General features: G+C 48.2%; 1 protein-coding gene across 1 annotated transcript in view; it reads right to left on the reverse strand.

Moving 5' to 3' along the window:
• The window catches only part of grhl2b (grainyhead-like transcription factor 2b), a 93,388-nt gene that overhangs the window by 60,100 nt on the left and 20,338 nt on the right, over positions 1-12,950 (reverse strand). Inside the window, exon 8 of the mRNA XM_063186076.1 lies at positions 1-47. This exon is cut by the window's left edge and continues 48 nt beyond it. Within this exon, the coding sequence (XP_063042146.1) occupies positions 1-47 (47 nt within the window). The remainder of the gene's footprint in view (positions 48-12,950) is intronic.

A 12,950-nucleotide genomic window follows, 5' to 3' on the forward strand; every position in this document is an offset into this window, starting at 1 on the left:
GATCTCCTCAATGTTGCCGATGGTGTTGAAACTCTCCTTGTAATCAGCTGTGCAGAGAGAGAGAGGCATTCAAACTTAGTACATTTCTTTTTCTTTTCTTTTCTTTGCATTTTCTTTTTGTCAGAAAATGCACTCAACTCCCCAACATTTTTTTTTACAAGGTCTTCAGGCGCGAGCCAACAGCAAAGTTCATATTTAGTAGAAAAGCCGCACTCTCGGTGTAATTCTTGTATTTTATTCGATTGGTTTAGAATGACAGACAGATGTTTCGGCCTAAGACTTCTTCAGAGTCGCTAAAGTACAAGAATTACACTCGAGTGTGCGTTTTTTCTGCTAAATGTGTAGTTAGTACATTAGAACAGAATATGCGGAATACTGTAATTACAGTTAATCTTAAAACATTTCTGCACGTCGTCGTCAAATACAACTGTTCAGAATTAGGGCGTCAGGGTGTCTGTCCATCACCACCCGTCACGTTCTGGGTACATGCACAGGAGGGCTATGCACACACAGGGCGTTTGGTGAACTGTGATTGATGCTAGAGACTAGAGATGCACCGGATCCAAGATCCGGTTCCGGATCCGGCAGGATAATAGGGTTTTTCACAGGATCCGGATCCGGTTCCAGGATCCAGGATCCGGTAGCCGAGGCTTTTCAGTCAAAATAGTTTGAGCCAACGTGATAAAAAGGGCCCACATGTGTGAGTAGGCTATGTGTTTCAACCCTTTCGGCAGGATCTTAAGCAGTCGATCCGGTATCCGGCAGGATCCTAAAAATCAGGATCCGGTGCATCTCTACTAGAGACCCTGGTGCACGAGCTGAGCACGAGCTCATTGGCATAGACTTCGCGCCACAAACTGTATATGAGCAGAGTCAGAGAAGCTTGTGTTTTTGAAGTGTCAATGAGAGCAGACACCGTGCCCTGTATGTAACTTTATTAGAAGAAGACAAGGCAGCAAAAGGACATATTTTTGTTTGTTTAGAAATCCCTCTACGCGGCTCAGCGCGCCTATATTTGAGCCGTGTGTGTTGTCTCAAACTGACCTACCTTTTGACCAAAGAGGCTTGAGACAAGAGGGCGTACTAACGTCATAACAGTGTAGTACGAAATGATGGCGAGGGGAGTATGTAAAATGTTATTCTTCTACGGTCAGTATTGGAAGCATCAGAGAAGCATGCAATGACACTTCCGCGAGGGTCGGAGTGTGGAACAGGTCATAGGACAGCGTGAAGGTTTGTCAGCTGTCCCATATTACCCCCAGCAATTACTGCTGACCAACAGCTGCCATTAATTTGGCCACAAATTATCCATCATGGTGTCGCCCCCACTGACCATGCGCAAGGGAGTACGGAAATTGTATCCATCGCACCCACTGACCAATGACCATGCACAAGGGAGTTAATTTTCCCCCTCAGGCAACGCCCCCGTACTACACCGTGGCCAATGCATTTCCCCACGAGAGATTGTTCTTCTGTTGAGTTTCTTTGCTGTAGATAATGAACAACACACCCAGTCTATAATCGACTTAGTGAAAAACAGGCCCGACGAGCCTCAATCTGGTCCGGCATCTTTAATTTGTTGACAACAACAAAAAAAAGCACATGAACGCAACACGTTGGTAAATGAATACCACTTCGCAGCTGGATAATATCTACTTCGGAAGACCACACGAATGCACAATTAATCCCGGCCTGGCAAAGGTGCATGACATTTTTGTTTGTTTTGAGGTGCTGTTTACACGTAGCTGGATATTTTTATATGTGGATATTTTTTTCTCCTGCTTTTATTGGTTTTGCATTGGTTTTGGCCCTCCGTTTCCACGTAGCAGTTATTTAAAATCCAGGTTCAAAAAGCAGGAGAAAAAAACATCCTGTTTAGGGGGCTGAAACGCATTTGTTACAATGGAGGATTTCTTTTTAATCCACATGTTGCGTTTACACCTAACAGGAGAAAAAAAATACCCTGCTTAAAAAAATATCCTGCTATGTGGAAACAGCACCTGAGACTGTAGAAATCCCTCAACGCGGCTCAGCGCTCCTCCCTCCCTTACCCAGAGAGGCATATTATATGAGCTGTATTGTGTTCAGTGTTGCCAGATTGGGCTGTTTCCCGCCCAATTGGGCTGCTTACGATGGCCGTGTGCAGGTAATAATGGCATTTTGCAGGAAAACCCGCCCAATTTTGCCCAATAGAAATCAATAGAATTGGGCGGGATTTAGTGCTTCCAGGCGGGTTTTGAGCATTTTTTTGTGCTGGAAATCATCAGCCTCATCTGGCAACCCTGATTGTGTTGTCTCACACTGATAAGAAGTGGGATGCGACTAAGCCTTGTTAAAATTACATTTTCCAAGTACCCCCTGCAGTGTGCTTGAGTACCCCTAGTGGTACACGTACCCCTGGTTGGGAAACACTGCTCTAGAGAACAATATTATATGAGCTCTGTTGTTGTCTCACACTGATAAGAAGTCGGATGCGACTGCACAGGCGAGGCGGCACACTCCACTCCAGCTGCTGATAAGCCTTATCTCCTTTGATAAACAATCACGTCGGCCTCAAAGCTACCGACCGACCATACGCACCGAGAAAACACAGGCCTTGGTAGCTAAGCGGATTAAGGGCCCTTTTCAGGCCCTTTTCAGGCCCTTTTCAGACCCTTTTCAGGCCCTTTTCAGACCCTTTTCAGGCCCTTTTCAGACCCTTTTCAGGCCCTTTTCAGACCCTTTTCAGGCCCTTTTCAGACCCTTTCAGACCCTTTTCAGGCCCTTTTCCTTTCCGTTCACTTTGGTATAAAAGCATGAAATTTGGCACTTAAATTAAAGTACTAACGTCAGTTCTGGCCAGGCCATGGTAGTCAAGAAGCTTGCCGCCCTCCCCTTCATCTAATTCCTAATTGATCCAGGTGCATTCCCTCAGCTGATAATCTTTCTTCCCTAGCGATTGGCCACACGGCTTCGGCACGCCTTTTAAATTCTATCCACTTCCTCTCAACTGTATGCTGCTCGGTTTTTGCTACCCACCACCTCCCCTGCTCCACCTTGTCGTGTATGATGTGACATGTTCTCTTGTCACGTCGCTTGGCTCTGTTCATGGGGGGGTTATCTCTCGCCCTGTCCTGCTGGGGTGAGAATTCCCTAAACTGCTGCTGCCCCCTGACTAAATGCTTTTCCATGCTGCTCATGGAAATAGGGGGGTTCCTCCGAACAGAGCTATACCGCCAAATGTAATTCATAATTTCAATAAAAGAAATTGCATTTATATTCTTCTCTTGTGTTTCTTGACTGAAATGGTTCTGACAGAACTGTGGTTTTAAAAAAAAGGTTTTGGCCTTTATTATGACAGCGCGGAGAAGAGTTGGACAGGAAGTGAGTGGGTTAGAGAGAGACGGGGAAGGGTCGGCAAAGGACCCGAGCTGGATCCGAACCCGGGTCGCCGTCCGGCGTAGTAACCTAGTGTCTACATTTTGAGTAGACAAAGGGTGCCTATAAGAGCACAGGTGGACAAGCTGTAATCCTCTCTGGCCCTCCTGTCTTCCAGAGATAGAAGACGGGGGACAGAGGTTGCCGGATGAGGTTGATGATTTCCAGCCCAAAAAATGCTCAAAAACCGCCTGGAAGCACAAAATCCCGCCCAATTCTATTGATTTCTATGGTAATAATTGGGCGGGTTCTTCTGCTAAATGCCATTTTTACCCGCAGACAGCCATCCTAAGCAGCCCAATTGGGCGGGAAACAGCCCAGTCTGGCAACACTGGATGGGGGAGGGCCTGGGCCGCCACCTCTATCCCATTCCCATGACCCCCCCCTTCTTCCCCAGGGAGTGCATTCCAATATGCACACTCCCGTCCTCCACTTGTGCTTGTGGCCTCGCCCCACCTCCTGACCTCCTCACCTCCGTGGAGAAAACAATAAAGTTTCCCAGCTGTCAGTCAGCCTAGCCACAACAACTTTTGAGGGACTTTTGTTTTTCATTCACCACCCCAATTGCAAATGAGAAAACTGACATTAGAATTGTGCTTTTGCAAGATATGGTCAGTGACATCATCATGAGGTCACAAGCAGGCAAGTGAGCAAGGGAGGACGGAAGCCCGCATATTGGCATTCGCTCATAGAATGTCCGGCTTTTTCCCAGGTGTTATGGAGGAGGCCCGCCCATCAACTCCGCATCCGCTAAAGCAGTGTCTTTGATTCATAGACTAGGCCACCCTGTTAGTCCATTCATTTCTCTGAGTATTAATGCATTCTTGATATTAGGACTCAGCAAATGATTATTGATAACGATAACAATGGTAAAGAAACTGATAGTGGTTTTAAAAATGACTTTAATTACCCAGCCAGTGCCTGTATCAGTGTGCTAGACTTGGGATAATGGCTATTTCCTTTACTCACTTTAAGATTTTTAGTGGAAAAAACAGTATCGAATAATTAAAAGGCTATTAAACTTGCATTACTGATTTTGTTTTGTTTGTTTTTTTTGTTTTTGTTTGTTTCCCAAACTTCCAAAAAACTCCCAAAGTTTCCCCTGGGGGACCCACATTTCAAGTCACAAACATCTACCACTCTGAAGCCTCCATTCCCCCTCCATCCCATCCCTGTACCCCAACCCCTTGTTAAACGGGCCCCAATACTTCTAATGAATAGATTTCTATACCACAGCTCCACGACCCAACCCAGGACCCACTTTCGGGTCCCGACCCCACAAGTTAAGAGACACCCCTCTAAAGCCTCCATCCACCCATTCCCCATCCCCATCCCCCAGCCCCCAGCCCCCTTGTTAAATGGGCCCCATTCAAATACTAGATCTTGTGACAATTCCAATAATTCCAATAGATTTCTATACCACCGCTCCGCGACCCACCCAGGACCACCATCCTCGATCCACTTTTGGGTCCCGGACCACCAGTTAAGAAACAAACTGCTTCTCCATAAGCCTCCATCCACCCCTTTCCCCATCACCTCCCCATCCCCAACCCCATCCCCATCCCCAACCCCATCCCCATCCCCATCCCCTTCACCTTTCCCATCCCCATCCCCTTCCCCATCCCCCAGCCCCCTTGTTAAATAGGCCCCATTCAAATACTAGATCTTGTGACATGGCCTCGGGGCCCGAGAACAATCCCGCCTCAACTGCTATTCAAATCCCCAACTGTGGCCGTGGTGTCGGGTTTCAAGTCCCTGTCTCTGTGCTGGGCTGTGCAGTGTCAGCCGGCAGTGTTGCCAGATTGTGCTGTTTCCCGCCCAATTGGGCTGCTTTGGACGGCTTAGGCTCGTGCACCAGGGTCTCTGCTTGGGACGGACGGTCGCCTGTCCAGAGAGAGTAGCGAGAGAGAGGTTCCATTGGCCCATTGTTTCCGGGTCCATTGGCCCATTGTTTCTATTATTGGGGGGGGAGATCCCCCTTTAGGCAGACCTGAGGACTGTTCTATTCAATGCTAGGAGTATTATGACACGCCCCTTTAGGCAGACCGGAACCTGGTCATGTTATTACATTGGCATATCTCTATATACTTAAATAATCTCTGGCCTGTCTCTTTTGCTGTGCTGTGGTGCAGCAGGGTTGCCAGATGACACTGATGATTTCCAGCCCAAAAAAAGCACTGACAGCACGAAATCCATCCCGCCCAATTGGGGCAAAATTGATTTCTATAGCCATACATCTACAGAAAAAAAACAATTTGGGGCGGGACACTGTCCAATCTGGCAACACTGCTGTGGTGTGTCGCCCGGCAGTGTTGCCAGATTTGGAGGTTTCCTGCCCCATTTGGCTGCTTAGGATGGCCGTCGTCTGCGGGGGGAAAAAAGTGTAAAAATGTCATTTGGGCAGCGGATTTTTCTGCAGATCAATCAATAGAATGTAGTTCGAATTGAGTGAGATTTAGAGCTTCCAGGAGGGTTTTGAGCTGGAAATCATCAGTCTCATCTGGCAACCCTGAGAGAGCTGGGAGCTGGAGCAGGATTGCCAGATGAGGCTGATGATTTCCAGCCGAAAAAAAGCTCAAAACCCACCTGGAAGCACTAAACTTTGAGCATATTATGGGCTGGAAATCATCAGTCTCATCTGGCAACACTATTGGCTGGCTAGGAGTTGAGAGAGAGAGAGAGAGAGAGAGAGAGAGAGAGAGAGAGAGAGAGAGAGAGGGGGGAGAGAGAGAGAGAGAGAGAGAGAGGGAGAGAGAGAGAGAGAGGGGGGAGAGAGAGAGAGAGAGAGAGAGAGAGAGAGAGAGAGAGAGAGAGCTGGGACCTGGAGAGGGCAGGAGAGAGAGAGAGAGAGAGAGAGAGAGAGAGAGAGAGAGGGCAGGAGAGAGCTGGGAGTTGGAAGTTGGAGAAGGGGGGTGGGTCACTGTTCTTCATTCGCCATATGCCCACAGGGTCACCTTGCCTTGCTGAGACTACGCCCTTCCCCTTCCCCTTCCCCTGGCCTATTCATAGCTGCACTATACCCTGCGCCACGCCTGTTGTCTCGTCCCCAACGGGGTCAGGACAAACATCTACGGTGACACCTCTTCAAAGGCGTAGTCGTGCAACCCCCCCACACATACACACCCCCACCCCCCCCCCCCCCCCCCAAACCCAAAAAAAACCTCAACCACACTCAGATCCCACCTCCATCCCCATCACCCACCTCAACATACGTACACTTAAATCCCACCCCCACCATCACCCACCTCTCATCTCCACTTGTCTCAAACACACACATACACACACACACACACACACACACACACACACACACACACACACACACACACACACACACACACACACACAGTTCTCTTGTCAGTTGAATTGTCGATTAATTGCGATTAATGTTTTTGAATCGATTAATGCATTGATCGATTAAAGACGATTAATCGATTAATCGTTTGCATCCCTACCACCAAGGCCACCACAAACACGTAAAGTGCCGGGGGCCTGTACTAAGAAGCTGGTTCAGGAATAAAACAGGTCAAGTTTAGAGGTAAATCATCTAATAGAAGAGCCTGGAGTCCTGTGTGTGGACACTGTGCAGGAAATGGCCAAAAAAGGTACTGCAACTATGCTGCTCATTGAAAATGGGTTGGCCATCGCCAAATTTGATATTTACATGAAAGTTTACAAAGTAATAAACAAATATTTTCTAGTATGGTCCAAGTAGAGTCATTTTTGCAGCTAAAAATGGCTATTTTTGGAAATTCAAAATGGCGGACCATGGAGAAGATCCCCTTTTCATGTATGAAAAGTGCAATTTTTCCAGTCATAATGAATACTTAGAATTTGATGGTGGTGGTAAGTATTCATGAAAAAGGTAACATTAGTAAATGGGCAGCATGTATTCTGGAAATAAACATCTAAAAATCTCACACAGTGTCCCTTTAAGAAAATGAGGACTCCCGGCTCTTCTATTAGATGATCTACCACTACCACAAGGTTAACTTAACCTGGTTTACTGCTGAACCTGGTTCTTAGTACAGGCACCTGATGACCACTAAGGCCATCTCAAAAATCTAAAGTACAGCCCTGCAGTAGGGCACTGAGTTACTACGCTGGCGACCCGGGTTCGATTCCGGGCCGGATCATTTGCCGATCCGTCCCCGTCTCTCTCTCTCTCCCCACTCATTTCCTGTATCTCCTCCACTGTCCTATCAGAAATAAAGACAAATCAGCCCTTAAAAAAACAAAAAAAACATCTGATGACAACCAAGGCAATCTCAAAAAACCTAAACCGCCTGTTCAGATGCAGTGTCCAATCAGCCCCCCCTCACACACTCACACACCTTTGCACAGTGGAGGCACACAACCCTTATTTAATTGCAAGCTACCGCACATTTCTTTAGTATTTCTATGCACGTGACGAATAAAACTCTTTTATCTACTCACTGTATTCCATCCAGATCTGCTACTGGCCGAATCACCTTTTTAACCCATTGATGCCTAAAGCACCTGCAAATAACGCCTGCTGAATGCCTAAGCCCCTGTTGTGAAAGTTGCCCACAGCCTATAAAAACCCAAATATCTCAGCTTCTGATGCACATAAAAACATGAAAAAATGCATTTAAACCGTAAGACCCTCATCTTGCATTAGAATGTGTTCATTCAGCTGTAGCATACCCACATTTTTATTAATAAAGCTAAAATCTCATAAGTCTGAATTAGGGCTGGGACGATTAATCGACTAATCGTGACTAATCGACTATAAAAATTAGTCTACACGAATTTTCATAGTCGACTAATCGTTTCATTTAATTCAATGCCTTTTTACTTACTTTACTAATGCTTTATTGAAACCTAAAATTGCCCGAAACGTATGAATTGGACGTTGTATCTTAGTAAATAAGCTACTATCATGATTTAAAGCTCATGGTGAGCTCAGGGACCTAATTTTAACGGTTTCTTTCTTTTTCCCCAATTTCCTTGAAGATTAAAGTGCTAGAGTACTTGAAAAATGAATCGTTTCACTAATCGACTATTCGAAAAAAATAGTTGATATATTAATCGGGAGAAAAATAATCGTTTAGGACAGCCCTAGTCTGAATGCATTGTATATGTCGCTTCAGGCACCAAAGGTCAAACAACATATACGAGTCATCAGGCATCAATGGGTTAAACAGTAATAACAAACTATCAACTGCAATGTTTGTGCACTGTTGCGCTTTCTGTGATTTCATTTCACGCTGGTTCAATGCGTTAAAACACACACTTTCATCCACAGTGTAGCTGTCGGGATTAACATTGAAATGTTGTGTGTGTGTATGAGAGTGACATGAATGTGTCAGTGTGCGTGAGTGACATGTCCGTACATGTGTGTAGTTGTCTCTCTCTATGTGTGTGTGTGTGTGTGTGTGTGTGTGTGTGTGTGTGTGTGTGTTTGTGTGTGTGTGTGTGTGTGTGTGTGAGTGTGTGTGTGTGTGTGTGTGTGTGTTTGTGTGTGTGTGTGTGTGTGTGTGTGTGTGTGTGTGTGTGTGAGTCGTTGGTGTTTATGTTCCCCATCCTTCGGCTACTGAGAGCTGCGGTGTCAAAGCTGTCGAGCTCCTGTGCGTCACATGACTTCATTAGCCAGTCAAATTCAACCGCAGCCACAGCACAGGCACAGCACAGAGACATGGCGGATGGCGGCCCATCATAGAGGTAGAATATAACACTAGAGAGGACACAGCAATTTGCGACAGCACTGGGAAATGTCCGTACATATGTGTAGTTGTCTCTCTCTCTATGTGTGTGTGTGTGTGTGTGTGTGTGTGTGTGTGTGTGTGTGTGTGTGTGTGTGTGTGTGTGTGTGTGTGTGTGTGTGTGTGTGTGTGTGTGTGTGTGTGTGTGTGTGTGTGTGTGTGTGTGCGTGAGTGTGTCGTTGGTGTTTATGTTCCCCATCCTTCGGCTACTGAGAGCTGCGGTGTCAAAGCTGTCGAGCTCCTGTGCGTCACATGACTTCATTAGCCAGTCAAATTCAACCGCAGCCACAGCAGAGGGACAGCACAGAGACATGGCGGATGGCGGCCCATATTCTCCTCACAACAAGAAGCACTTTTTCAAAAAATATAATAACAAAGGCAAGGGCATGGTGAACCAAGGCAGACTGCAGCAAATGACTGAAACCAAGGCAAACAGCAGTAAAAGAATAGGCAAACTGCAGCAAAATCACTATACTGCAGTTTGGCTTGGTTTGAACCTACTTTTCAATACACACTGCAAACTAAAATCTCAAATATTTACATGACACTGTTTACAGATCAACATGAAATTTTAACAGATTGAAGAGCTGACCGTGCACTTTCTATTTCTGCAAAAAAAAAATTTTTTTTTTGAAAAAATGCACTTCCTGCTCTTTGCCTTTGTAGGGCAGCCCATATTCTCATCACAACAGGTGGAACAACTCGGACATTGACCTCCTTTACATGACACATTTATTCAGAATTGACTCAATTTAATTCTGAGTAAAACTAAACGCTTTTAAAACATCATGTAAACGCCTCAAAATTCAAAATTCAATGAAAGTGCAATGTAAACTCAATGGCAGTTTTTAATTCAGAATTATTAATTCTAAATTTAAAAAAACATTCTGTAAACATGGCCATTGTCAGAAGAAACCAGCATCGCAGATGCCAAGATATGAAGAGCTTCGTTGCGAGCACGCTAAGCCCCCGACATTTGGGCTTAAATTGCCTATGGGGACCCCGGTTCGAGTCCAGCCGGGGTCATTTCCCGGCCCTACCCCATCCAGAGATATTCTATAGAGATATGCCAACATAATAGGTTTCTATGGGCACCTAACGCGACCAGGTTCCGGTCTGCCTAAAGGGGTGTGTCATAATGCTCCTACAATGAATAGAACAGTCCTTAGGTCTGCCTAAGTCTGCCTAAGGGGGGCAATAATAGAACCAGGAAACAATGGGCCAATGGAACCTCTCTCTCTCTACTCTCTCTGCCCCATCTCTCTCTCACAACCGTTTCCTGTCTCCTCTCATACTGTCCTATCATAATAAAGGCCAAAAAGCCCCCCCAAAAATAGTTTTTTCTAAAAAAGAAGAGCTTTGTTGTAAAGTACACCAGGGGCCAGTACACCAGGGGCCAGGGGCCAGGGGCCAGGGGCCAGTACACCAGGGGCCAGTACACCAGGGGCCAGGGGCCAGGGGCCAGTACACCAGGGGCCAGTACACCAGGGGCCAGGGGCCAGGGGCCAGTACACCAGGGGCCAGGGGCCAGGGGCCAGTACACCAGGGGCCAGGGGCCAGGGGCCAGGGGCCAGTACACCAGGGGCCAGGGGCCAGGGGCCAGGGGCCAGTACACCAGGGGCCAGGGGCTAGTACACCAGGGGCCAGGGGCTAGTACACCAGGGGCCAGGGGCCAGGGGCCAGGGGCCAGTACACCAGGGGCCAGGGGCCAGGGGCCAGTACACCAGGGGCCAGTACACCAGGGGCCAGTACACCAGGGGCCAGGGGCCAGTACACCAGGGGCCAGTACACCAGGGGCCAGGGGCCAGTACACCAGGGGCCAGGGGCCAGGGGCCAGTACACCAGGGGCCAGTACACCAGGGGCCAGTACACCAGGGGCCAGGGGCCAGTACACCAGGGGCCAGTACACCAGGGGCCAGGGGCCAGTACACCAGGGGCCAGTACACCAGGGGCCAGTACACCAGGGGCCAGGGGCCAGTACACCAGGGGCCAGTACACCAGGGGCCAGGGGCCAGGGGCCAGGGGCCAGTACACCAGGGGCCAGTACACCAGGGGCCAGGGGCCAGGGGCCAGGGGCCAGTACACCAGGGGCCAGTACACCAGGGGCCAGTACACCAGGGGCCAGGGGCCAGGGGCCAGGGGCCAGTACACCAGGGGCCAGTACACCAGGGGCCAGGGGCCAGTACACCAGGGGCCAGTACACCAGGGGCCAGTACACCAGGGGCCAGGGGCCAGTACACCAGGGGCCAGTACACCAGGGGCCAGGGGCCAGTACGCCAGGGGCCAGTACACCAGGGGCCAGGGGCCAGTACACCAGGGGCCAGGGGACCAGGGGCCAGTACACCAGGGGCCAGGGGCCAGGGGCCAGTACACCAGGGGCCAGGGGCCAGGGGCCAGTACACCAGGGGCCAGGGGCCAGGGGCCAGGGGCCAGGGACTTGGGTCCGACTTGAGCCGGAGGTCGTTTACCGATCCTCTCCCCACTCACTCATTTCCTTAGCCAGGCTGGCCCGTGCCCTCCCAGTGACGCAACACTTTCAGCGTTGCAACTAGGTCAACAGGTCAAGAGCAATGCAAGTCCTGTCTGAGTTCCCGAAAATACGGGAACTCCTCCCATTTTGTTGGGAAGCAAACAACCATAAGCAAACCAAGGGAGGCGGGTCAACCATGCCGTTTGGGAAATGTTAATTGTTATGCTCTTGGTCAGACCAAGTCTCGAACAGATTTGAGCGTCATTGATTATCAGGCTGTTTATCATTTCCTGTCTCTCTCACTGTCCTATCTGAATAATAAGTGTAAAAGCAAAAATAACTATTAAAGAGGCATACCACTATTTTGGGGCTTAATACAGTTAAAATTGTTGGCTGGGGTTTATAAAGGTGGTTAAGTGTCTTATTTTTTTTAAAGTATGTAGCTAAGCTAGTGAAAGTCAATGGATCACTGTAGCATGTAGCATGCTACACGGAGTAGCATGTAGCATGCTACATGGATGCATTGACTTTCACTAGCTTAGCGTCATGCTCCCTCTTTTAACTTGTCTTAAAGCAAGACAACGCTTAACATGAAAAATAAGACACTTAACCACCTTTATAAACCTGGCCAACTATTTTAACTGTATTAAGCCCCAAAATAGTGGCATACCCCTTTAAGTAGTACTCAGAGTGCTGTTGTCTTTATGACCCTCCAAAATGAAACACTACAGAGTTGTCTCCATGTATTGTGCTGCTCTGACAGCCTTGGGCAAAATGTTCTGTTTAAATACCATCAGCATAAAAAGAAACACACACACACACACACACACACACACACACACACACACCGAGACTCAGAAAACCGTAGGACATTCCTCTCTCTCTCTCCGGTCTGTTCCAACAAGCCAAACGGTTCCTCGCCATTCCAACGTCCTCCTCCCAGGTGCATGCCACCGACTGTGTGTGTGTGTGTGTGTGTGTGTGTGTGTGTGTGTGTGTGTGTGTGTGTGTGTGTGTGTGTGTGTGTGTGTGTGTGTGTGTGTGTGTGTGTGTGTGTGTCTGCATGCCACTGAATGTGTGTGTGTGTGTGTGTGTGTGTGTGTGTGTGTGTGTGTGTGTGTGTGTGTGTGTGTGTGTGTGTGTGCGTGTGCGTGTGCGTGTGCGTGTGTGTGTGTGTCTGCATGCCACTGACTGCAGTGGTGCAGCAAGGAGCAGGTCACGGCTTGCCAATGCAATGCAATGGAGAGCTGTCCTCTCTTACCAGGCTACATTACATTGCAATGGAGAACTGTCCTCTCTTCAGGGTTCCCACTCTAATTCAGATATAAAAGTCCATG

This window comes from Engraulis encrasicolus, chromosome 20 (genome assembly GCF_034702125.1).
Source record: "Engraulis encrasicolus isolate BLACKSEA-1 chromosome 20, IST_EnEncr_1.0, whole genome shotgun sequence".
Lineage (NCBI taxonomy): Eukaryota > Metazoa > Chordata > Actinopteri > Clupeiformes > Engraulidae > Engraulis > Engraulis encrasicolus.